The sequence below is a fragment of the Pipistrellus kuhlii genome, unplaced genomic scaffold, assembly GCF_014108245.1.
Source record: "Pipistrellus kuhlii isolate mPipKuh1 unplaced genomic scaffold, mPipKuh1.p scaffold_m20_p_1, whole genome shotgun sequence".
Classification (NCBI taxonomy): Eukaryota; Metazoa; Chordata; class Mammalia; order Chiroptera; family Vespertilionidae; genus Pipistrellus; species Pipistrellus kuhlii.
The window spans coordinates 44084516-44111188 of record NW_023425404.1 but is presented as its reverse complement, the minus strand read 5'-3'; the positions used below and the strand labels follow the sequence as shown (position 1 = coordinate 44111188).

General features: G+C 37.4%; 1 protein-coding gene across 4 annotated transcripts in view; it reads left to right on the top strand.

Annotated features, from left to right (window-relative positions):
• Nucleotides 1-25607, top strand: part of MAPK6 (mitogen-activated protein kinase 6) — a 32602-nt gene extending 6995 nt beyond the window's left edge. For 3 of the 4 annotated variants that reach the window (XM_036441818.2, XM_036441834.2, XM_036441824.2), the window contains exons 2-6: nt 11093-12279; nt 12544-12688; nt 18548-18712; nt 22641-22842; nt 24306-25607. In XM_036441818.2, the coding sequence (XP_036297711.1) occupies nt 11725-12279; nt 12544-12688; nt 18548-18712; nt 22641-22842; nt 24306-25407 (2169 nt within the window). In that variant the 5' untranslated portion in view covers nt 11093-11724 and the 3' untranslated portion in view covers nt 25408-25607. The remainder of the gene's footprint in view (nt 1-11092; nt 12280-12543; nt 12689-18547; nt 18713-22640; nt 22843-24305) is intronic. The other variant, XM_036441843.2, reaches the window with a different exon arrangement.
• The last annotated feature ends 1066 nt before the right edge of the window (nt 25608-26673 follow it).

The following is a 26673-nucleotide window of genomic DNA, read 5'->3' as shown; positions in this document are numbered from 1 at the left end:
ACTTAACATTTCCAAACTAGAAACCTTTCTCTCATATTATTCTTGTCCCAGTCTTCTTCTCAGTAATTGGGACCTAAGATTTATCCCTAAATCATCTTGGTTCTTCATCTTTCATATCTACTCGATCACCAAGTTTTCTTGGTTTCTAAAATATCATTTGAGTTTGTCTCCTATTTGACAGCTTCATTTCTACCAGCCTAGTGTCAGCCATCATCTCATGCACCCACTGAAGTAGTTTTTTTTTAAATATATTTTTTTATTAAATTATTATTTTTTTACATATACCAATGACCCCCCCCCCCCCCATACATACCCTCCCTCCCCAGAGTTGAAGTAGTTTTTAACTGGTCTCTACTTTCACTCAGCTGTCTTCAATTCATTCTCTTCCCAGTCACCAGAATTTAAAAAATGTAAATTAAACTATACCAATTGTTTCAAGCCTTTAATAATTTTCCTTATCTTTTAGTTATAAAATGTAGGATCCTGTGTTCTTTTCAACTTATGTGTTCTTTTCAACTTATCCAATCTTATCTCCATACTAGTGCCCTGGTGCACAGATTCGTGTACATTGAAAGGAAATTAATTAGAAAGTGGCCGGAGGGGTGGGACTGGGCAAAATGGGCCAACCTCCCACACATTCTCCCAGGCTGGCCCCTCTTGGGGCGGCAGAGCGTCTGTGGAGTGAGGGGGGTCCCTTCTGCAGGTGGGATCCCTAGGCCTGGCCTGCAGGGATTGTGCTAAAACTGCTCTCGACATCCCCCAAGGGGGTCCCAGATTGTGAGAGGGCGGTTCTCGAGTGATGCACCCCAGAATTGGGCTCCCTCTCTCTGGTTCCAGGGTATGTCACCCGAGAACTGCTGCTGCCAAGTCATCGCAGCTGGGCAGCTCCTGCACTGAGCATCTGCCCCCTGGTGGTCAGTGCACGTTGTACCTGCTGGCCAGTTAGATGGTTGGATGGTCACTTGCATGACATTCATGCTCTCGAGGGGGGAAAGGTCTCCTCAGCATGACTGCACCCTTTAGCAGTCTGGGAGCCCTTGGGGAATGTCTGACTGGCAGCAAGTGGACCTAAGCCGCCAGACTGATATCCTTAGTGCTGCTGTGGAGGCAGGAGAGGCTCCTGCCACCACTGCTGTGCTCACCAGCCTTCAGTCTTCGTTCCTGCATTGAACTTCTTCCCCCTGGTGGTCAGTGCATGTCATAGCAACTGGTTGTTCCACCATTTGGTCAATTTGCATATTACCCTTTTATTATAGAGGGAGATTATGTATAATGATTAGTTCACACACCCTTTCCTCAAGGTGCTGTGGCTACACTGGCATCTGTTCTTTTCCTTCAAAATACTAAGTTCTGTTTTCTTTCATCTCTTAGCAATGTTGGTATCTTATCATTTGGGTTTCAGCTCCTTAGAAAGCCATTTCCCAAGCATCCAATCATAGCACTTGGCTAAATCTAAATTATGTTATTAGTTTACTTGTTAGTCTTCCTTAGAATATAAACTCTGGAAAGAGGAGAACCCTTAATTGTCTTATTCTCCAATGTACCATCAAACAGTGCCTTGCACAAGTGCTCAGTCAATTTTTGTGGACTATCTATATATACTAGTGGCCTAGTGCATGAAATTCATGCACGGGGGTAGAGTATGTTTTTCAACCCCGCCTGCACTCTCTCCAATCTGGGACCCCTCGGAGGATGTCCAATTACCCATTTAGGCCCGAGCCCTGTGGGATTGAGCCTGTACCAGTAGTTGGACATCCCTCGCTTATTCCAGGTATGCTGGCTCCTAACCACTCACCTGCCTGCTTGCCTGATCGCCCCTAACTACTCTGCTGCCAGCCTGATCACCCCTAACTTCCCACCCCTGCCACACTGATTGTCCCCCAGATTCCCTTCCCTTCCCAACACACACACACTGGCCTGCTTACCCCCAACTCCCCCCACTCTGCCTTGGCCCCACTACCATGGCTTTGTCCAGAAGGAAGTCTGAAGGTCTCCTAGTCTAATTAGCATATTGCCCTTTTATTGTATATGTAAACAGGGAATATGCTAATTAGCTGGGCATCACGACTGCTCTGGAGGAGGCTGCATCACAGCCCCTTGGGAGGAGCTGCACGTGCATGGGCGGGAGGGGACTGTGAGTTGCCCCTAGCCCTAGTGGCTGTGCAGAGGCTGGGGCTGGAGGCAGGCCAGAGTGGAGACAATACACAGAGGGGCTGGGGCTGGGGCTGGGGGTGGACTGGAGTGCGCAACACTCAGGAGCTCCTGCCCCTACCCCAGAGGACACACGTGGCAGGCAGCCGGCGGCGTTATGCCGGTCAGGTGCAGGTTCTGGTCCCCCTTCAGGGTGCCTCCTTGCACGGCTGGAGGTGGGGCGCCGGGCTTGATTTTAATCACGTGCTGGGCCTCTAGTATAAAATAATTTGATTACTTTAAAATTCTAAAGGAAAAGTTTGCTAAAGATTGCATTGTAATTAATGTAACGAGATTCTGGACTGGGTTTCTTTTTTGTTTGTTTTAGCTTTTGAGTACATTATTGGTACAGGGGCAGGTACTTAGTATTAGATGGTATTATATAGGATTTGAGTATTACACCAGTGTGAATTTCTTGACTTGGATGATTATATTGAGTTATGCAGAAGAATGTTCTGTAGGACATACACTCTCAAAGGGTTGGGTGTGAGTATATATATGTGTGTACCGTATTTGTCAATTAGAAAATTATATTATTACATGAGAGAAGATCATGGGCTTTGGTTTAAAAACCTGAGGTTCACATCCTGGCTCTCAGTAATGTGTGATCTTTTTTCTTTAAAAAAAAAAAAATACTTTTATTGCTTCAGAGAGGAAGGGAGAGGGATAGAGAATTAGAAACATCGATGAGAGAGAAACATTGATCAGCTGCCTCCTCACACCCCCTATTGGGGATGTGCCTGCATCCAAGGTACATGCCCTTGACCAGAATCGAAGCTGGGACTCTTCAGTCTGCAGGTCGATGCTTTATCCACTGAGCCAAACCGGTTAGGGCTAATGTGTGATCTTGAATGCCTTATTTAAGGTTTTTTAAATAAAGATCTTAAGACCCATTTTGAGATGTTGTTAGGAGAATTTAGTGTAAGAGTATATACCTGGCATAATGCTTCACACATAATATGTTCTTTTATATATATGTTTTTTTGTCTAAAGTTTTACGTATACATAATAATTAATGAAGTTTACTATTATCTCTCAGTCTTTTAAAATGACTTCCTTTATAATATAAACAATATTTAACAAAAATATATGTTAAAAAGTTAATTGCGTTTATAATAGTTTATAACATGGGATAGCTATGTATCAAATATGTTATTTATATCCTCAAATTAAATTTGGAGCCATATTCCACAATAATTTTTTAATATCTTAAAACTTTGTACTTAATACCTTAATGCCTAAAACGATGCCTGGCATATAGTGAGCACTGAAGATTTTTTTTGAATAAAAATGTAATGGATGGATAGAAGAATTAAAGCTGTTTTACTCGCCGGGACCAGTTTGGCTCAATGGATAGAGCGTCGGTTTGGGGTCCCGGGTTCGATTCCGATCAAGGGCATGTACCTTGGTTGCGGGCATATCCCCAGTAGGAGGTGTGCAAGAGGCAGCTGATCGATGACTCTCATCAATGTTTCTAACTCTCTATCTCTCTCCCTTCCTCTCGGTACAAAATCAATAAAATATATTTAAAAAAAAAAAAAAGCTGTTTTACTCAAGTTGTTCTAAATTTGAGTAAAACAGCTTTGGGACCATGCATTTTTCCACTCCTTTGAAGTAGGTGTGACCATGTGACCAAAGATGAATAAAATTTGAATAGAGTGAAGTCAATATCATTTTTGAATATAAGCTTTAGGTACCAGTGAGATATTTCCATGTTTTCTGCTTTTTGGCACACTGAGTGGTAATGGAAGAGATAGTAACTGCTTCTACATTTTGTGGAACTTATTGCATGAGCAAGACTTAGTGAGTAACTGAGATTTAAATATATATATATTGAAGTATTTAAATATATATATATATTTAAAGTATTATATATAGTAGTACATATATCAATATATATATATATATATATATATATTGATTTCAGAGAGGAAAGGAGAGCGAGAGGGAGAGAGAGAGAGAAACATCAGTGAGGAGAGAGATCGGCTGCCTCCTGCATGTCCCTGCTGGGGATCAAGCCCACACCCGGGTCATATGCCCCATGACCTCCTGGTTCATAGGTCGATGCTCATCCACTGAGCCACGTCAGCACGGCCAAATCATTGAGATTTTGGGGGGTTATTTGTTACTAACCTATTCTGACTGCTACAGAAATTTATATTTTCATCTTTAAATCTTAGATGCCTAAAAGTACTTGAAGGAGGCAGTCTGCATGTCTCCTGCTTGTATATTTGCTCCAATATTTCTTTAATGTTAGGAAAGGGATCAGAAGTGAGAGCGTGGGCAAGAAGATAGGAGAGGAGATGAAGGATTATTATAATTATTTTTAAATTTTAGCCTTAATTTTGTAGAAGAAATTTTTTTTTTTTAAATGTTCAGTGTAGAGTGGTTGAACATTGCCTCTGTTTGGGTGCATCACTATAATACGTCCTTGTAAAGAATTAAATCTGTGAAATAAAAAACTCGTACTGTGCTTTCATCAACTTTTAGAATTGTAAAGGTCTATAGAGATTATTTGACTATTCTGTTTATCTGGTCGGTAAGGTTCTGATTTTCCAATATGGAAACCCTCTAGAGTAAATGGCAACAAGATAAGAGCATCAAAATAAGCATAATGGCATTTATTTTACAATGGCCTTTTACGGTCAGAAGCAATTTAAAATATATTTAGGTAAAGATTCAGGCAATTTAAGAAAAAGGTTGGAAATGGAAGAGAAGTGGTTTTTAAAAATACATTTTTATTGATTTTAGAGAGAGGAATTGAGAGAGAGACAAAGAAACAGGAACATTGATTAGCTGCCTCCTTCACAACCCTCTTTTGGGGATTTATTGAGCCGGCAACCCTGACATGTAACTTGACTGGGAATGGAACTGGTGATCTGCTGCTGCATGGGAGGATGCTCAGCCAACTGAGGCACACTGGCCAGGGCTGAAAGAGAAGTTTTTTGTTTTTTTAAATTTTATTTTATTTTTTAAAGTATTATATATAGTAGTACATATATCTCCTTTTTCTTTTCTTTTTTTCTTCCCCATAGTGAAAGAGAAGTTTTTAAAAATTGGATACTTTTCTTGCTGCTATGTAATCACCTGTCTTCTACTTTGAAAGTTTATGTAGCTATCAGTAGTTCCTGATAGTAGGCAAAGCCTGTTAGGTTTTGGTGTTTCAATTTTAAAGTTCCTCCTACCACTCCAGGTTTCTAAGATCATTCGCTGACAGATTTGCACTCTAGGGCTCTTTGAGGTCCAAATTCTGAGAGGGGTTCCTGATAATTCTTAGGACTGTTCTACATTAGGAGCAAGGGCTTTGTTAAGAATGCATATGAGCAAAAAGTTAAGCCGTAGCCTTTGGGCTTCTCTGCCCTAGAAACTTGGTAGCTTTAATGAGAGCTTAAGACTTGAATTTAGGGAAGGGTGACGGTTGCAACACCTCTCTGTGCCAGGGTTAGGAGTCAGTCCTGGGTGAATATAAGTAGAGCTCAACCTTTCCCTTCTCCCCAATAGCAGCTGGGGTTTTGGCTGAGAAGATGTGAAGCTGGCTGGATTCCATTTCACTCAAATTACTCACTTGACCCTGGAGAAGAGCAAAATAGGCAAGAGCTATTGATGAGGGAGGAGGGGGAGAGCCATCAGTGAGTTTGATCAGGCCAGATGACCCGTAAAAGCATTTATCCTGAGAAGATGCAGGTGGAAGATGGAAGAGAGAACCAGAAAAGTAACTGTTATGCATAAGGCCCTCATCTCAAACTTGCTTTGCACATCCAGGCTCCCTTACTGACTGACCCAGGCCAAGTTGTAAGTGGATAAGAGGGAAAGACTACCCATTTTCTATAGAACAGAGGTGATGGGACAGAGTGCAGTTATTTCTTTGACATTTTATAATTTTATACACTTAGGCTTGACTCAGAGTGCCTGTATTTCTCTTAGTCTGGGGCTAGGCTAAAGGACAAGAAACAGGAGGTAATTTAGGGAAGAAAGGAATGCTTGATGAGACAGTTGTGTCTAGTGCATTTCCAGGGAACTGTCTTACAAACTTAGGAAGCTGATACCCAGCCTGGGCTACATAGAGAGCTTTTATTTTCTTCTTATGGGAATCGCTGAAAAAAGATCACTAGTAAAGCATAAAGCCAGCATCAGTCTTATAAATCATTCTGTGTACTTCATTTCATTCATCAAATTGTTGAAAACAAAACAACATTGACCCAGCTAATTAAAACTTACTGATCTCTCTCCAAGCAACACAGTATCAGCACTGAGGTTGGTAGGAATGTGTAACATTTGGAGGTAAAGAAATGGGAAGGATGCTGGAAAGGGACATTTTAAGTTAATGTATCATCTTAGTTTTCTTTTTCTTCTCTTGAAGTGTGTGGAAAGTGGAACCCCAGATCTTTCTTAAGTATAAGACTTGAATTTTGCTTTTCTGAAGTTAAATCTGAAAGGTGGTGTAAAAAATGGTGTAAATGGGACATTTCTAGAGGTTCTTGATGTGGATGGAGGATGCTCTGACCAGTAGTTTGCTGGTATAGTTGAGGGATGGCAAGGAGCTGCATGATTGATATGAAAGGTGGAGATAGTTAAAGAGATCAGGGTTTGGAATGCAACTGTTCTGACAGTCAGTGTGGTAAGGAGAAAACTGTTCATGGTCACTAAGAGAGCATGGGAGGCTTCTGCCTTTTTATGGCTCCTACAGCACACATACATCCTGATCTCCCTAATTAGGTCAGATCTCCCACTGTAGGCTCTCATAGCATCCTGTGCCATTCCTTGGTAGCTCTTGTCCCCTTTGCATTCCCCTTCTTCCTGTGTTACTTTGTCTCCAACCATACTCTACTGGTCAACTCCGTGAGGGCAGGGCTCAAATCTGTTTATGGTTACCACTAAAGGCCTGATGCACGAAAATTCATGCAAGAGTAGGCCTTCCTTTCCCCAGCTGCCAGCACCGGCCTCCCTCCTGAACTGGCTTGCCTCTGGGACCTGGGCTTCCCTCCTCCTGCCGCCTGCAGGCACCTGGAACCCAGGCTTCCCTCCGCTGCTCTGGCAGGCACCCAAGACATTGGCTGGCTTTCCTTCCCCCCCCCCCCGCCGTTCCCTCACCACCCATAGGCACCCGAGATCCTGACCGATTTCCCTCCCGTCCCTGCTTTGTCAGGAAAAACCTGGTCTAATTAGCATATTCCCCTTTTATTGGTGCCTAGTATACTGACAGGCACGTAATATACAAATTAGCAAATACTTGCTGAACAAGTGTGACTAAATTAAAACATTTACTGGATCCACTTTATCATGTAGAAATATAATATTACCTCCAACTTACTGATTAAGGTGGGCTTATTTTTCAAGCTCCTGGTGTAAAGGATGTTGAACTTGGAAGAATACAGAACAGTGAGGCAGATTACTGTGCAAACGCTGTCATTGTAAATAATGGGTTTCTCCCCTTCCCCCAGTTTTATTGGTGTAGCCCTCACTGTCTAGTGCAGTGGTCGGCAAACCGAGGCTTTTGAGCCACATGCGGCTCTTTGGCCCCTTGAGAATGGCTCTTTCACAGAATACCACGTGTGTGTGTGCAAGTACAGTGTGAATGAAATTTCATGGCCCATGCGCAGAAGTCAGTTTTTGGTTTTCAAAAGAAATTTCAATCGTTGTACTGTTGATATTGGGCTCTGTTGACTAAAGAGTTTGCCGACCACTGGTCTAGTGGAATTACAGTTTTGATAAATATTACTTTTTTTTTTTTTTTGAATGGTCGCATATTTCTGAAGTCTGTTCAGGGCTTTCAATACTAGTATAGTCATCATCTGAATCTATGAGGACTGCAGTTCTCAGCATAGGCACAGACTCCTACCTCCCCTGAGATGAATTTTTATTCACTCTCTATCCCTATGAGTGCAGATCAGTCATTGAGATTTCTGAGAAGGTGTTTTCACCCTTGTTTCTGATCTGAGATGCTTGGTCTCACTAAAATTTAAACAGGGCAGATGTGGATGGGAGGGGTTCTTGAGGAGAGATCTCATTCTCATGGCTGTAATTCCCACTATAGTGCTGTTTTGTCAGATAATAGTGGTGTCATTTTTTGACAAAGTGCTATTTGCTCTATTAGTGAACTAGAAGCTTAAGATATTATTTAGAGATTTTACTGTTCTTATGTTAAGTTTATAGAACTGACTTAAAAATTTGCATTTATAAAAAACTTAAAACTTGATTGAACTTTAAGGGATTATCTATATTAGGGCAGAAAGGTAGAAGCAAACATTCTATTTCATGTGGAAACTAGAAATAAAAAATTTCAGAAGTACTGGAACCTTTGAAAAATACTGTTTTTCACCGAAACCGGTTTGGCTCAGTGGTAGAGCATTGGTCTGCGGACTGAGAGGTCCCGGGTTCGATTCCGGTCAGGGGCATGTACCTTGGTTGCGGGCACATCCCCGGTAGGGGGTGTGCAAAAGGCAGCTGGTCGATGTTTCTCTCCCATCGACGTTTCTAGCTCTCTATCTCTCTCCCTTGCTCTCTGTAAAAAGATCAATAAAATACATTTAAAAAAAAAGAAAAATACTGTTTTTCTGCGATATTTGGTAGTATCTAGGAATTATCAAGTATATAACTAGAAAATATTAACAAGCGGACACCTTGATTAAAGTTCTTTAAAATGTGAAGTATTTTTTTAATTCAAAAGTTAATTTGCAAATATTAACTTTTAAATGTTTTACTACAAATTGACAAGCTACAGAATTTTTAGGAGTCTGCTAATTTTCTTTTTTTTCTGATTTCTGAGAAGCAGACAAAAACTTGCAAACTGAAGAAAGCATCTCTGTTATAGTAAAACAAAGAAAGCTATTATGCTGTTACTGTCCTTCATAATATTAAGCAGATACAAGAAGCACTCATATTTATTAAAAGAGCTCAGGGATAGTATCAATTTTTGTAAAATAGTCCCTGAGTTCTTAATATTATCAATTTCTCTTTCACACATAATTTTTCATGTTTGTTGATTTCTCAGAAGTGAAGATTTGTTCACTTTGAGGCAAGTGCTGTATATTTTTTTAGATTCTTGTATTTCCACATGTGAAGTATTGTATGTAGGAATGTGAAACAGGCAAGAAATTAAGCCAGATTACCTATTGCACAAAAGCTTTACTACTGTGAAACAGCTGATGTGTTTGAAAGTCTTAGTGGGTCTCCTAAGCCATGGCTGAAGGTGATTGGAAATTGTCACATCATGTTCAGAATGGGTTGCTTTATTTCATACTTGATAGTTTCTTGTTGCCTTTAAATGATTGACCCTTTCCTTGCAGTTTTGCTCAGTTGGTAGAGCCAATGGACGAAGGGTCCTGGGTTTGATTCCGGTCAAGGACATGTACCTCGGTTGCAGGCTCCTGGCCCTGGTCGGGGGCATGCAGGAGGCAACCAATCCATCTTTCTCTCTCACATTGGTGTTTCTCTCTTTCCCTCTTTCTTCTACTCTCCCTAAAAATCAATGGAAACATATCCTCAGGCAAGGATGAACTCAAACAAATAAATGATATTGTACTTGTGCCACCGTTTAGATAAAAAGTCAGCAATAGTAACCCTTTCCATTTAGGATTAGGCTGTATTACTTGCATATACATTTAAATGGCTACTACATTGGCCTCCTAGTTGTTTCTTGGACATGAGACACACACTTCCCTTCAGTGCTAACTCCTCAACCTGGAACACTCACGTAGCATCCCTAAGGCCCACCCACTCCCATACTTCCTCCTGTAGAGCTTTGTTCCAATGCCACCTTATCAGATAGGCATTCCCTGACACCCTCCCTGCCCCCTTTGTTTTATTTTTTTCCACACTACTTACTGCCTTCTGACATCTGTGTGTTTTATTTATTTGTTGGCCTGTCTTCCCCCACTATAATATGAGCTCTCATATACATACCTCTCAGTTCTATAACATTCAATTTGTCATACTTCAGTTTTTCAAGAGGAAATAACAAAGATATATTTGAAGTATACTGTGTAATCCCACCCTGATTCTAATCCCTTCCCTTATTCCTCAAGGAAGTTATTTTGAATTTGTTATCAGTCTCATATATGTTTTTTTTATAGTTTTGATATATGTGTATATACCCATAAAATAGTATTATTTTGCATGTTTATGAACCTGATATAACTAGTTTCAGCATGCACATTTCTATCTGCAATTGGCCTTTTAAATTTAGTGTATATTTAGTGATTTCAATCATTGATTTTTACTATTATATAGCAGCCTACTAAATGAATATAGGTTCATTTATTCCATTGTGGAATAAATGAACTATATTCATTTAATTTCAGCATGCACATTTCTATCTGCAATTGGCCTTTTAAATTTAGTGTATATTTAGTGATTTCAATCATTGATTTTTACTATTATATAGCAGCCTACTAAATGAATATAGTTCATTTATTCCATTGTGGAAAGTTTAGCTGTTTTTAATATTTTTGCCATTACCAAAAAAAGTATTTTGTATGTTAATTTTCAAGCATTTCTGTAAGAAGTGTTCCTTGAAGATACATTGCCAAGAATAAATAAATACATGTGCTATTTATTTACCTTTTTGTGTTACTAATATTTTAACCCTCAACAAATTCTAAAAAATTCTGTAAAAATATTCTGAATTTTCCCTTCCTTGTTGTCATTTAAGAAATGATACAACTTAATGAGCCTAAATATTACAAAAAACCTAGTGTTGGGGGATCTGGAGTCTGAGCCAACACATAGGAATTGCTTACAACACAGATAGCTATATTTGATTGCACATAATCTTAAAATTTAGTGACTATAAAATAAGTTTAATGTATCAGTTTATAGCTAAAGCCCAATTTATGTCACTTTGCAGAGTTGTATAAAAGAGCATTTTCTGCAGTAGTAACTATTCTTTTTTCTCATCCCCTAGGTTGTATCAGAGTAAGATGGACGGTAGCTTTGATTGTGATTGTGGTGAGCTGGAGCCACCTGATCACTAACAAGAGACATCTGTTAACCAACAGCTGCCAGGGCTTCCTGTTGAAATATACAGCAACAAAGGAAGACAAGAAGCAAAACGGAAATAGTGCTTACCAGCACCTTAGAACGATGCTGCTCAGGACCAGTCTAACACTGAATGTATCTGCACTGTGAGGAGAATGTTCATAGAAGCCTGTTGTGTGCATATTTATTCACATTTTTGTTAAATGTTAAATCGTTTAGCACAGTAAATCTGAGTGCATACTATGTCATTTCATTCCGTTTGAGTTTCTCGAGTGTTTTCTTTAAATGTCTGCAGAATTGCTGCCCCTTTCTTGAACTATGAGTACTCCAATCTTTTTAATTCTCAATATGAGGAGAGCTTTTTGAGCTTTAAATCTAAGGGGAACTCAACGGGCCTGGTTGGCATATGCAATGAACATCAAGAAACCATCTTGCTGTGGAAGCAAAATTGTTTTTCTTCTCCCTTTTTGAAAGATCCTTCCTTTTGATGCCAGTTTTCTTCCTTGTTTACACAAGTTCAACAATTCGAGAGGAAAAGGCAATAGTAAGGGTTTCAAAATGGCAGAGAAATTTGAAAGTCTCATGAACATTCATGGTTTTGATCTGGGCTCTAGGTATATGGACTTAAAGCCATTGGGCTGTGGAGGCAATGGTTTGGTTTTTTCTGCTGTAGACAATGACTGTGACAAAAGAGTAGCCATCAAGAAAATTGTCCTTACTGATCCCCAGAGTGTCAAACATGCTCTACGTGAAATCAAAATCATTAGAAGACTTGACCATGATAACATTGTGAAAGTGTTTGAAATTCTTGGTCCCAATGGAAACCAGTTAACAGATGATGTGGGCTCTCTTACCGAACTGAACAGTGTTTACATTGTTCAGGAGTACATGGACACGGACTTGGCTAATGTGCTGGAGCAGGGCCCTTTACTGGAAGAGCATGCCCGGCTTTTCATGTATCAGCTGCTACGTGGGCTCAAATATATCCACTCTGCAAATGTACTGCACAGAGATCTCAAACCAGCTAATCTTTTCATTAATACTGAAGACTTGGTGCTGAAGATAGGTGACTTTGGTCTTGCGCGGATCATGGATCCCCATTATTCCCACAAGGTATGTGGAAAGCCAGCGAAACAGACCTTTAATGATGTACATCAGTAGGAATATGTACTTTTGTATTTCCTTTATGTACTGTGGCAGAATTTTTAGTTATTTGTATTAAATTTTACATAATATAGTACCTTATTACTTTTTATCCTTACCTGAGGACAGGTTTAGAAATCAATAATATTTTAGGTTTTCACAATTATGGTTATTTTTTTGTTTGTTTTGTAGATCCAGGATTCTTCATGTGCTATATTTTTATTTCTTTTCCAGGGTCATCTTTCTGAAGGATTGGTTACTAAATGGTACAGATCTCCACGACTTTTACTTTCTCCTAATAATTATACTAAAGCCATTGACATGTGGGCTGCAGGCTGCATCTTTGCTGAAATGCTGACTGGTAAAACCCTCTTTGCAGGTTAGAAAGTTAAAATATATGGAGTAAAATTTCAGAGATAATTTTTTATGTATTTATGAAGAAAGATTTATCTAAGACTTAAAGCAATTTATTATAGTCTGGAATATTAAAATGTAAAGATAAAATGGTGTTTTTAATATTTTAAAAGTTGAGAAAACTTATTCACATATTCACTTAATTGTTTACTCAGTTAATTTAGTGAGAATTATAGTGTTTTGTCCTGGCTGGTTAGCACAGTTGGCCAAAGCATCGTCTCTTTATGCTAAGGTTGTGGGTTCAATCCCCAACCAGGGCATATACAAGAAGGAACCAAAGAATGCATAAATAAGTGGAACAATAAGTCAGTGTTTCTCTCTCAAATCAATAGATTTTTTAAAAAAGGATTCTAGTGTTCTTTTGTATATATTTCTTAAATATAATTTTGTATTTCTTAGATCCATGACGCTTGTTGGTAACCTAGTTTTGTCAGTTTCTGTCACTTCCTGGTGATATTTTTTAGCTATTACTAAAAAATCTAGTTTTTCTTTCTTTGCCTGCCCTGTCCCAATCATCCCTGTTGTTTGAGCTGCCATATCCTGTTGCCTGGCTACTGTGATCTTTCAGAATCAAACAAACCAACTCAGAAATATTTTGCTGAGGCTAGTGCTATTTAGGGACTTAAAGTGTGTGTGAAAGAGAATTTAGTCAAGATGGCAAGAGGCAAATAATCCATGAAAAACACCAGCTATCGTAAAGCAAAGTTTTGAGTTGGTATATATCAGTGATGGCTGGAATGGAAGACATAAAGGAGTCAAAGGATTTTCACTAGGAATAGTGAAGAATTTTGAAAGGTGAAAAGAGAGAGAGAAAAAGTGGTATCTATTTATGGATAGCTGTATAAATAAGGGCCTGGGCCTGGTATACATGAATCAGTGAGAAAAGTTTGATGAAAACAAGGTGTCATATTTATGACTGGTTAAGATGGGGACAGAACACTTAGAAAGTAGACAGAGGAATTGCCATTTGAAAAAAGTAGGAAATAGTAGAGTACTGAAGATTTTACTGAAGATTTTTTTGAGTTAGAGAAGTGTTGTGTTGGTGATTTGCGTCTTTTTGTCTTTTTTGACTTACCTTTTTTCCTCTGTAACAAATGTTACAGTGGGCCTCCCACCATTCTAAGTTTGTGCTAAGGGCAGAAGGAAGAGAATGGAAGAGTCTGCTTACAAAAACAGTAAAAGAAAGATTAGGGTACGTAAGAAAGCTTTATTGAAAGGATGGTGTATATAAGTGCCTTTAATTTTTTTTTTTATATATATACTGATACTTATAGCACTAAGCTTAACTAACATTAACTAATCTTTTGGAATTTTTTCCTCCTAAATTTATCTGGAATTTCTTTCATGATGTGTGATAGTGATTGAATTTCATTGTAGAAAACAGAAAATACCAGTGATTACTGGAAATGAAATTGTTCAGTGGGTTAAATTTTTTTGAGGAACAATACTGTAATTACAAGTTATATTCCAGCATATATAAAATAATTATTACATTATTTGTTGTTAAGTGACAAATTACCTCAAAACTTAAGTGGCTTAAACAACAAATATTATCTCTCAGTTTTTATGAGTCAGGAATTTGTGAGTGGCTTTGCTAGCTGGTTCTGGCTCAGATTTGCTTAGTCAAGATGTTGGTTGGGGTTACAGTCCTCTGAAGCTTGGTGGGGATAGGAGATTCCACTTCTAGATAGCTTACTCACATGACTTTAAGTAGGAGGTCTTACTCAGTTCTGACTGTGAGTGTCTTCACAATATGGCAACTGGCTTCCCCCAGAACTAATGTCTAAAAGAGAGAGCAAAGAAAGTTAATGTATTTTTTTTTTAAAGAAATCAAACTTCTTTTTATAACATATTTTACTGAGTTTTTTTACAGAGGGGAAGGGAGAAGGATAGAAAGCTAGAAACATAGATGAGAGAGAATCATCGATCAGCTGCCTCTTGCACACCCCTTACCGGGGATGTGCCCGCAACCAAGGTACATGCCCTTGACCAGAATCAAACCTGGGACCCCTCAGTCTGCAGGCCGGTGCTCTATCCACTGAGCCAAACCGGTTTTGGCTAATGTATCTTTTTTAAGAAAGGTATTTTTTTTTAGTATGTTCACAGGATCTAATATAGAACATTTTTTCCCTCCTGAAAGATACCATGTAACCATTACACTGTTACATGAGAACTCTTAAGTTTTTGAAGAAACTTTACACTGTTTTCTAAAGCAGTTGTACCATTTTACATTCCTGTTAGCAGTGCATGAGTTCCAATCCTATATAATAAAAGGCTAATATGCAAACCAACCAAACTGTGGAACAACTGGTCACTATGACTGCATTAACTATCAGGGGGCAGACGCTCAACACAGGAGCTGCCCCTTGGTGGCCAGTGCGTTCCCACAGGGAAATATTCTTTCTCTGTTGAATTGCTCTGACCCCTTTATAAAAAATCATATTAGGTCTAGTAATAATTAATGTCGTTTTCTACTACTTTTTAAAATCGAATTTATTTAAACAATACAACAAAATTTAATCAACAATATAGTTGCTGTTGTTTTCTACTACTTGTGCCCAACGCTCAGGAAGCATTTTAATCCCTCTGTTGTAAAATTCTTGTGATTTTGATGCAAAAAATTCGGTCAATGCATTTTTGAGGCATTCTTCATTATTAAATTTTTTTCCAAGAAGAAAGTTTTGCAAAGAACAAAACAAATGGTAATCGGAAGGGGCAATATCAGGAGAATATGCAGGTTGAGGGAGAACTTCCCATTCCAACTGGCGCAGTTTTTCAGCAGTGATTCTTGCAGTATGCGGTCATGCGTTATCGTGGTGAAGAATTACGCCCTTCCGATTAATCAGCGCGGGTTCTTTTTCTCTTAAAGCTTGGGCTAACCTTTCCAATTGGGCACTATACACTGCACTTGTAATGGTTAGGTTAGATGGTAAAAGTTCATAATGAAGAATTCCTTTAAAATTCCACCAAACACACAACATCACTTTTTTCGCATGCAAGTCAGGTTTTGGTGTGGGCTGTGGACCCTCATTTTTGTCCAACCATTGAGGCTGCCTTTTCAAATTAACATACAGCACCCATTCTTCATCTCCGGTAACAATTTGCTCTAAAAACGGCAAACGGTTTTGACGAGAGAGGAGCGAACTGCAAATTGTGACTCTTTGATTACGGTTTTTGTCGATCAACTCATGAGGAACCCATTTTCCAAACTTTTGGACTTTGCCAAGTGCACGCAATTGATTGGAAATTGTTTTTTGTGAACAATTTAAACTTGTCGCAAGCTCTTGTTGGGTAATTTGAGGATTTTGCACCAAAAGAGCTTGAAGAGCTTCTTGATCAAAATTGGACACACGGCCTCGACCACTCTTGTCATCTAACGAAAAATTTCCCTCGCGAAATTTCTCAAACCAATGCTGGCATTTTCTGGCGCTAACTGCATCTTGACCAAGAGCACTACAGATGTTTTTTGCAGCCTCACTTGCTTTTCTTCCTAATTGGAACTCGTAAAGCATGCAGTGCCGAATATGCTCTTCATCCGCCATCTTCTTAGCCCTAGTTTTGCAACAAAAACCAAACCAAACACAAACTTTTTCAAGCAAAACTTGTTAATTGCACCTCACACGTTCTGTAGATACCACGTGTTTGAAGGTTATGTCAATACAAGTCAACGCCAAGCAAGATTTTAAACGAATGTTTAAAAACGACATTAATTATTACTATACCCGATAAATGCAAAATGTATTTTTGTTACTTAGACTCAAAAGTGACACACTATCACTTGAGCTTTATTTCATGTGTTAGAAGTAAGTCACTAAGTACACCTCACACTTAAGGGGAGGTGAGTTGGATATCACCCTCTGAAGAGAAGACTACCGAAGCATTTGTGGACGTGTTTTAAAGTTACCATAATATTTTATCAAGAAAGCAAAAATTTATCTTAAAATGTAGGTAATGTTCCAAGTTGTATGAAATGGGGTCAGAATTTACAGCTGAATTGATTAAACAAAGATAATGTATTTTGGTATATTCAGATATTGCATATGTATATCAATAAAAAGAATTTGATAAAAAAAAACAAACCACCTCTAAATAGCATAACTTTTATTTTCAACTCATGTAAACCATTTAATGGAATTATTTGTGAAATTATTTGAAAGATCCAGCTGTAGTTCCCTTCTAATGCTTTATTGATAGATTAGTGAACCGTTCTATAAAAGCAGCATGAAAGAGATCTAAGTGTTTTTTAGGGATAGTCCTCTCAAATGAACTGATCAATAAATGGCAAGGACTAAGCATTCATTGGAAATCTGTGTATTTTTAACCTATAAGAAGTGTCATGGTCTTATTTTTGGTACAACTTAATATGTCAATTGGATCTCTAATAGTTTCTCAAAATTTTCTCTTTCTGCTATCTTCCTCATCATAGTAAAACAGCCACTTCTTAGTTGTTTAGGCCAAAATCATCATCCTTCACCTTAGTCAGTTCAAATCCCGGCTTTTCCTTCAAAATATATTTAGAATCTGACTGCCTGCTATTATCTATCGCTATCCCCCACCCTTCAGTTCAGTCAGCTAGTATTTCTCTCCTGGTCTATATACGACCCTCTATCTAGCTTTCCTGCTTCAATATTTGCTATCTATAATCCAGTTACCACATAGCAGTCATAGTAGTTCTCTGAAAACAAGTCAAATTATGTCATTTCCCTGCTTAAACTAATGGCTTCCAATCCAGCTTAGGATAAAGCAGACCCTTTGTGTTCTATCTTAGGCTGGGATCTGCTCCACTATCTCAGCTACACTTGCCTAATTGTTAGACATTCCAGGCCTACTCACTCCTCAGGGCCTTTTGGGCCTTTTCCCATTTTCCTGGAATTTCTTTTATCTATATGAATATATGGTATGTTCCCTAATTTCCTCAACTTTCAACTTCTCAGTGAGGTATTTATTTCTTCGTAATTTTCTATGTATTAAACCTACCCTCAACAATCCTGTGTCCCCCCTTTAGCATATATTTTTCTTCATAGCATTTGTCATCATTTGACATAAATGTTTACATTTATTATCTGTTTTCCTCCACTAGATTGTAAACTCCATGAAAGTAGGTACTTGGTCTGATTTGTTTCATAGCTATAGTCTAAAGTGTCTTGCTTACAGTAGGCATTAAAGAAAAATTGGAATGCTGAATGAATTTCTAGAAATTAGTGGAAAAGCAAAATGAATGGTTGTGGGTTTTGTTTTTTTGCACCCATTTAGCCTAAAGTTTCCTCTTATTTAATTAGTGGTCCTGAAATGCTAACTGAGCCTAACACATAATTATAAAACTTTTTGTTTTGCAAATCTAGTTCAACCTTTCATTTTATTGATGATGAAATGAAGTCATCATCATGCTAAGTATTCCCAAAGTTATAGCCAATTAGGTAGTGGTATAGCTAAGACTAGAATCCAAGTCTCTTGAATCCCAATTCATTGATTCCCCTTCTTTCCCTCCACCCCCCACTCCTGAATACTTTGATACCTTAATATGAGGCCAGACTTTTAAGAGTTAGTTTCTTATGGAAATAAAGAACTAAAACTAAATATATTAATAACTAGAAATTGAAATAGATAGGCTTTTTTGGCAAGATTAATGTTATAAAAAAAAACAATGAAGCCTGCTGATTAATGATTCAGTTAAAACCATTTCTTCCACAATGGTCATTACAGTATTAAAGTTAACTTCTTAGAGCTTTAGAATGTTTATTACCAAATATGTAAACATTGAGGAATGTGTGTTTATATTTGGTGTGTTTTTTTTTTTGTTTGTTTGTTTTTTTATCTCATTCAGGTGCACATGAACTTGAACAGATGCAGCTGATTTTAGAATCTATTCCTGTTGTTCATGAGGAAGATCGTCAGGAGCTTCTCAGCGTAATTCCAGTTTACATTAGAAATGACATGACTGAGCCACACAAACCTTTAACTCAGCTGCTTCCAGGAATTAGTCGAGAAGGTATTGTGACTCAAGAATATCGTGCTTCTAACCTTATAGTCATAAAGTGTGTGTGTGTGTGTGTTTAAGCAAGCAGGATCTGTCTATGAAGCTTTAGCTTTTTATCCTTAGATGTATGACTTTCTCTTAAATATTAGTCTTTAGATACTTAAGGCATACCTAATACTTAAACTCTCACTTTCTCTTTCTTGGCCTGGCACTTAAGCTGGGATCTGTTTTCTTTGCTCCTTTGAATCATTTTCCACATTTCAGAAAGTGTAAACCTCCCTCCTGGTTGTAACTCCTTTTACTTTTTCAGTTTATACTCTGACTATCATAGATGAGCATATTGGATCACTGGCTCCCTAAGCTGGAATGGAATTGTGTAAGGGTTATATAAATAAGTATAGGTATGAGTAAGAATGATTTAGGTATGAAAAAGTGAATTTAGTTGGGGGGGGGGGGAGGGGAGAAGCAAAGGCTTCAGGACAAGGAGGAAGTGGAGGAATGAGCAAAATTGTTTACTGAGCAAACACATTACATAAGTTTGCAGATTGATGTTAGTATTAGGTGCTAAAGTGGAAGTTTATGCAAGCTTGAAAGTAGTAGGAACTTGGGGAGAATCAAAACTTTATTTACCACTAAAACAATTTCATATCTAAAAATACTGATATATCTTTAGATTTGATATAAATAAGATACAAAAATCTTTAACTCTTATAGTAATCTGTCATTAAAAAAATTTTTTTTAGGAAGTGCATTAGACATGAAAAATACCTTCTTTAAAAGTTGATTGTGTCTTACATCTTTAAACATTATATTGTATTAAAAGACATCAGTGTCAGGATTGTATAGTTCTGTCATGAATCACAAAGTGAGAGATATGTAGTTTCCTAAACATTTTAAACATTATCTGAATTATACACCCATTATTCATATGAGGTGTGTGTGTGTCAGTGTTTTAAAGTAGCAAGTGTTTTTAGAAGTAGTTAGGCACTAGTTTGCAAATCATGTTGACATTGTCTCCTCTTCCCAGATATGCTTGGAACTCATATAGTAAATGCCTAAATAAAAAGGTAGCTACTGTATTTAATTTCAACAGGTTTTGTGGGCTTTCTTTTAAGTAGTTCTACATTCCTAACCAGCCTTCACTGTCCTCATAATCAGATTCCATTGCTAGTTCTCGTGCTTCTAACCTTATAGCCGCTGTCACAACATCCTGCTCGTAACTGAATAGCAATCACATACCACTTGACTATGCCTCAGAGTTTTCTGCGGGAACTTTTTAAAAATGCAGACTATTAAGTCAGAATCCAGAAGTGGGGTGGGGACCAAGGCAGGTATCGTTATTTTTAAAACTCCTACAGGTATGGTCTTGTCAGCCAAGTTGAAAGACACTGCTTAGGGATCAAGTGGTTAGGCTCTGCAGTGTGTTATTGCTCTATTACTTTGTCTTATCAAAAGAGACAAGCTAGAAATATTGGATATTGCTGTTAAAGCACTGTAATCTAGCTAAATTTGAATCTTCTTTTTTGCTACCCTCATTAAGGTGGGACAATGTCTCAGTCAGCTACAAACCAACCTGAAAATTTGGCTCACGGCTGGAATTAATTCATAATGTGTTGAATGAGTGTCTTTGATAATGGATTCATTAAGTTAACCATTGGGCAAATATTCCTGATATTCACAAGTGGCAGAACCGTGCTCACTAATGCAGTGTTTAAAGATATGTTCTATATCAATTAACACATTAAGACTATTAGGACCCTTTCTTTAGACGAATACCCTCTTCATTTTCCTCTATCATATTTACCTCTCATCCTCCCTTTCTCTGTAATTTACCACATATTTCTTTTCTTTTTTTTTAAATATATTTTATTGATTTTTTACAGAGAGGAAGAGAGAGGGATAGAGAGTTAGAAACATCAATGAGAGAATCATTGATCAGTTGCTTCTTGCACACCCCTCACTGGGGATGAGCCCGCAAGCAAGGTACATGCCCTTGACCAGAAACGAACCCGGGACCTCTCAGTTCGCAGGCCGACGCTCCATCCACTGAGCCAAACCGGTTTCGGCCACATATTTCTTTTATTTATTTGTTCATTTATTTAATTATTTTTAAAAACATATTTATTGACTTTTTACAGAGAGGAAGGGAGAGGGGGAGAGAGTTAGAAACATCAGTAAGAGAGAAACATCGATCAGCTGCCTCCTGCACACCCCCTCCTGGGGATGTGCCCACAACCAAGGTATATGCCCTTGACTGGAATCGAACTCAGGACCTTTGAGTCCGGAGGCCAACACTCTATCCACTGAGCCAAACCGGTTAGAGCTACCACATATTTCTATATCTTAGACTCATTTCCTCTAGAGCAGTGCTGTCCAATAGAACTATCTACAATGATGGAAATGCATATACTATTTGTGCATACACTTGGGAGCTCAATGTGGCTCCCAAGTTTCTTATTTCTTCCTCTTTTTATTAGTTGCATGCTAGGGATCTTACTATATATTCTTCTTGTGCAGTTGAATATATCTCCTCCTCTCTAAGAATGGTGATTGTGCTGGGTCAACCATCCATAATTCTGTGCCTTCCGGTCTCTTATGCCTTGAGACATGTGGGCCCAGAGGTAATTAAAACTCCCCCCCCCCCCCCCAGGAGAATCAAGGATAGTTTGATATATTGTGAAATGACCTCCTAGGTTAGGATAATAAAATAGAGCAAAGGAAGGAATCTCAGCCCTGGGTCACTGAGGGGTATGAGTACCAATGAGCCTTAGGTTTTTTTCTCTTTAGTTTTTATTAGACTGATTTGAGGGTTGAATAAGATAATGTGAATAGGGTCATTTCTAGAGTATAGCGTAGTTTAGAGAACGGCTATCTGTTCATTTGAGACAGAAAGTAAGGATAATAGGATATGTGACAGATCATAGTGAAGAAGCAAGAATTGAGATAAATGTGAAGTGGGTTTACCTGTTGAGAATGACAGGGAAGATTGAGAGCATGAAGGGATAGTGTAGAACATTGCTGAACACAATAGCAAAGGCTAAATTGAAATTTTACAGTATGAATTTGTAGTGAGACAGATATATATGTGATTTTCCATCTAGCTTTCATCAGTTCTATATGGTTAGGAAGCAGACAAAGTAGATGTTGGAAATGTTTCAGAGTTGAAGATTGGTGTAAATTATAAAGCATACGAATGTGTGGTGGTGTAAGAGCAATCTTTAAGCTGGTGATAGTGTGGTTCAGGTGGGGTAAGGAGTTTAGGAAGATCTAACAGTCTGAATTAGTGGGAAGAATTAGGTGTATGGTAATTCCACCAGGGCCCTAAAATGATCAAGAGCATTATGTGATATGCTGGCATGAGATTCATGTGAACAGAGATTCGTGACTAGTATAACAGCTAGTCAGTGAGATGAGGGAGGAAAGGAGAAAGTCTTTTTATTAAGCACTAGATACTAAGTTTTTATAACTTACAAGATATCTCTATCCATTTTATACATGAAGAAACTGAAGTTCAGCAGATTTAAGTAACCTAGTAATCAGCAGATTTCAGTAGCACATACACATGGAGAGTTTTTTTCTATTCAGTGAAATTAGTGAGTTGCAAAGCTGAGATTAGGACCTATGTATTAGGTTGAGCCACATGAAATTGCTGTTATTTGACCTTTTTTTGACTGACAAAAATGGTAGTTTCATATGGCTCATATTAATATATTTATTTTCTTTTATAATTGACCATAAAGTGAGTTTTGGAGTACATTTCAAATTTTTGCTATGTTTATTGAATGAATGTCTTTTCTTTTTATATATATATTAGGCTAGTTTTATATCTCTGACAAAACTTTAATTAATTTACCTTTTAATTGCATAGACCTTTTTTATTTCCTTTATGAGGTGTTAGACCTTCAGTGTAGTTAAGGAGTTTTATCTCTTTCTTTTGCAGCACTGGATTTCCTGGAACAAATTTTGACATTCAGCCCCATGGATCGGTTGACGGCAGAAGAAGCACTTTCCCATCCTTACATGAGCATATATTCTTTTCCAATGGATGAGCCAATTTCCAGTCATCCTTTCCATATTGAAGATGAAGTTGATGATATTTTGCTTATGGATGAAACTCATAGTCACATTTATAACTGGGAAAGGTAAATTGATCCTAAATTAGAAAAATATTTATTGTATTTTTAATAAATCACAATACAGTGAAGTTTATTTTAAAATTATATATAACACAATGTAGAATTCTTAAAAAATGTAGTAAAAGTCTCGCTGGGTTTAGAAGATGGATGAGAAGAATCAACCCTATACAATAAGATATCTCCATAAGTATCTCATTTTTACATATAATTTATTATGTCAAAGGATATAAATTATGATATTTACATTAAAATGTTTTTTTCTCATGACAATTTATTTGGGAATGGTTAACATAAGTTCAGTATAAGGAACTTTTCTAATCTGAACCATATAAAACATCAAAATGTATACTGTTACACATTTTAGTTAAAAGGATTTCTTCCCCCTGCTGCCTTTTAGGATTTATAAATTCTAGAGAAGTTTGGATATAAGTATCTTAAAAGTGGGTTGGTAACATATAATAATGAATCAATATTATTTAAAATCTTCAGGTGATTTTGTTATGTAGTCAGATTTGGGAATCCCAATGACAATCTTAAAAACTTCAGGAATTCATATATTTCTGTGTTTAAAAGAAAAATGATTGCCAATTAATAAAGAAGTTGTTAATGTTGAAATTAGTTTGTTTACTCATGCATTTTTTCTCCTAAAATGTGGAGGTATTTCTGAATATGTTTACATACATCTGCCAACTCCTTTTTTTTCCTTCCACATGGACATTTCTACCACATATATACACATTCTTTCCAAACATACCCAAATGTATTCCAATCCCTTTGTTTTTTTTATCATACTTAGTTGAATCACCTAACCTCTTTTCTGTTCCCACCTTCCCATCTCCCCAATTGTTTGTGTGTGTGTGTCTCCATCTGCCTCTACCTGGGCAGTGTGGTCACCTTGCTGTGATGTCAGTAGAGGATACTGCATTCAGTAGCACATACACATGGAGAGTTTTTTTCTATTCACTGGGGATGAGGTCCATGAAGCCTTCCTCTCTTTCTAGTCTGCCTATTACCAGTAGAGAGAAAATCTGTAAGACTTGATTGAGATTAGAGATCTGCATTTAGTGGCCATAAAGTGTTTTGTCTCTGTAAAACTGTGTTGGAATTAAGCTATCGACATGTCAACCACTCAGATGTTCACCTGCAATTGTATTTAAGGTGGATGAAAAATAGAAAAAAGAGGAAGTTAGTGTGAAATTATAATTGGTCTTATTTAAGAATGGAGGTCCCAGAATTTTTATAGTATATATTTCATTAGTAATTACCAAATATTGCCTCATTTTTCTTTATGGATACAGATCTTACCTGCCTATTAAGATTATAAGTTTCTGAGGGCAGGGAAGACATAACTTTAGACTCTATTATCTTTCAGAGACTTTTTACAGTGCTTTCACCTCAAGGGCATTCAGTGAATTTACAAATGAAATTTGACATCTGGACTAACAGTAATGTGTTGATTCTTTTTTCAGGTACCATGATTGTCAATTTTCAGAGCATGATTGGCCTATACATACTAACTTTGATATTGATGAAGTTCAGCGTGACCCAAGAAATCTGTCTGATGTCACTGATGAAGAAGAAGTACAAGTTGATCCTCGAAAATATTTGGATGGAGATCGTGAAAAGTATTTGGAAGATCCTGCTTTTGATACCAATTACTCCACTGAGCCTTGTTGGCAGTACCCAGATCATCATGAAAACAAATATTGTGATCTGGAGTGTAGCCATACTTGTAACTACAAAATGAGGTCATCATCATATTTAGATAACTTAGTTTGGAGAGAGAGTGAAGTTAACCATTACTATGAACCCAAGCTTATTATAGATCTTTCCAATTGGAAAGAACAAAGCAAAGAAAAATCTGATAAGAAAGGCAAGTCAAAATGTGAAAGGAATGGATTGGTTAAAGCCCAGATAGCTCTAGAGGAAGCATCACAGCAACTGGCTGAAAAAGAAAGGGAAAAGAACCAGGGATTTGACTTTGATTCCTTTATTGCAGGAACTATTCAACTTAGTTCACAACATGAGCCTACTGATGTTGTTGATAAATTAAATGACTTGAATAGCTCAGTGTCCCACCTAGAATTGAAAGGTTTGATATCAAAGTCAGTAAGCCGAGAAAAACAAGAAAAGGGAATGGCAAACTTAGCTCAATTAGAAGCCTTGTACCAATCTTCTTGGGATAGCCAGTTTGTGGGTGGTGCAGAGGACTGTTTTCTCATAAATCAGTTTTGTTGTGAGGTAAGGAAGGATGAACAAATAGAGAAGGAAAACACTTATACCAGTTACTTGGACAAGTTCTTTAGTAGGAAAGAAGATACTGAAATGCTAGACACTGAGCCTATAGAAGATGGGAGGTTTGGAGAGAGAGGAAATGAGGAAGGGTTTCTGAATAACGGTGGTGAGTTCCTCTTGAACAAGCAGCTTGAATCCATAGGCATCCCACAGTTTCACAGTCCAGTTGGGTCACCACTTAAGTCAATACAGGCCACATTAACACCTTCTGCTATGAAATCTTCCCCACAGATTCCTCATAAAACATACAGCAGCATTCTGAAACATCTGAACTAAAACACTCAGCAGACATTTCTCTTCGTATTCTTCATGAAATGTGTTTGTCTTTTTTTATTACTAGTGTTTAAGTCATTTTTTTACTTGAATCAGATGGTTTCATTTAGAAAGGATTTTATTAGTTCTTGGTTTTTAAAATCCAGACTTTTTTCCTACATGTGAGATGGTTTTCATTTTAACTGGCATGTCATTTGCACACACACAAAAGAATAGAGCAAAATAATGCAATGCAGGAGGAGACAAAGAAATGCACTAAGACAGTAAAAAACATTCTCTCATAGAACAATGATCTGTTTTACAGGAAACAAAAATCTTGCCTTGAAATTTACACAGTGAGACTGTACATAATTGCATGGAAATATCTATTTTTTTCCTAAAACATTTTTCATTCATGAGTATTTTCAAGTTTTTCATACTGTACACGTTTCTTAAAACACATGATACCAGCAGCAACTGAAAATGAATGCCGAATTTGGTACACATGTGTTATCTACCTCAAGGTAACAAAAGTATGTGGCAAAACATATACCACCCATAGTGCTTCACAATATGCACTTCTATTTAGCCAGCGTTTATTGTAGTAAACTATTCTTAATAAGATTCACTCACCATTTATAAATGTTCTGGTATGCATTCTTTATAGTGAAGTGTTACTACATCACATCTTATTTATTTTAGCAAAGCAGTATATTTTCTGTATTTAATTATAAAAAGTTAACTTAGTTTTTGAAATTTATTTACAAATACACTTTTTCCATTTGGCACTATGGTTTGTTGCCTACTTAGCTGAATATATAATGTCAGCTTATCCTAAAGGCTGTCCCTGTACTTAATTTACTTAAGTATTCATTTTAAGTAAAGTGCTCACTGTGTATAGGAATTTGTATTTTGGAGGTGCTTGATCTTACAAAGAAAAATTAGGAATTACTTTATTATAAAATGCTCCTAGAAGTCTTAATTGTGTTTATTTTTAAAAAACAACAACTGTAATGTTAGACTTGTGTGCATGGAAATAATTAAGGTACATCATAATTGTAGTTTAAAAGTTGTACATGATAAGACATATTTTGTTTTTACTGTATGTTTTTACTGAATGATCTATTCCCCATCCCAAGGCAAGCATGAATAAAATTAGGTTAAATGTAGCATGTGGCATTGCAGTCTCTTAGAATTTGTTTCATCCATTTTATTTTATTGAATTGAATACTGTCTGTATCTTTTTTTGGTTATCCTGTTTGAAGAAAAATGACAAATAAAACATGGCCA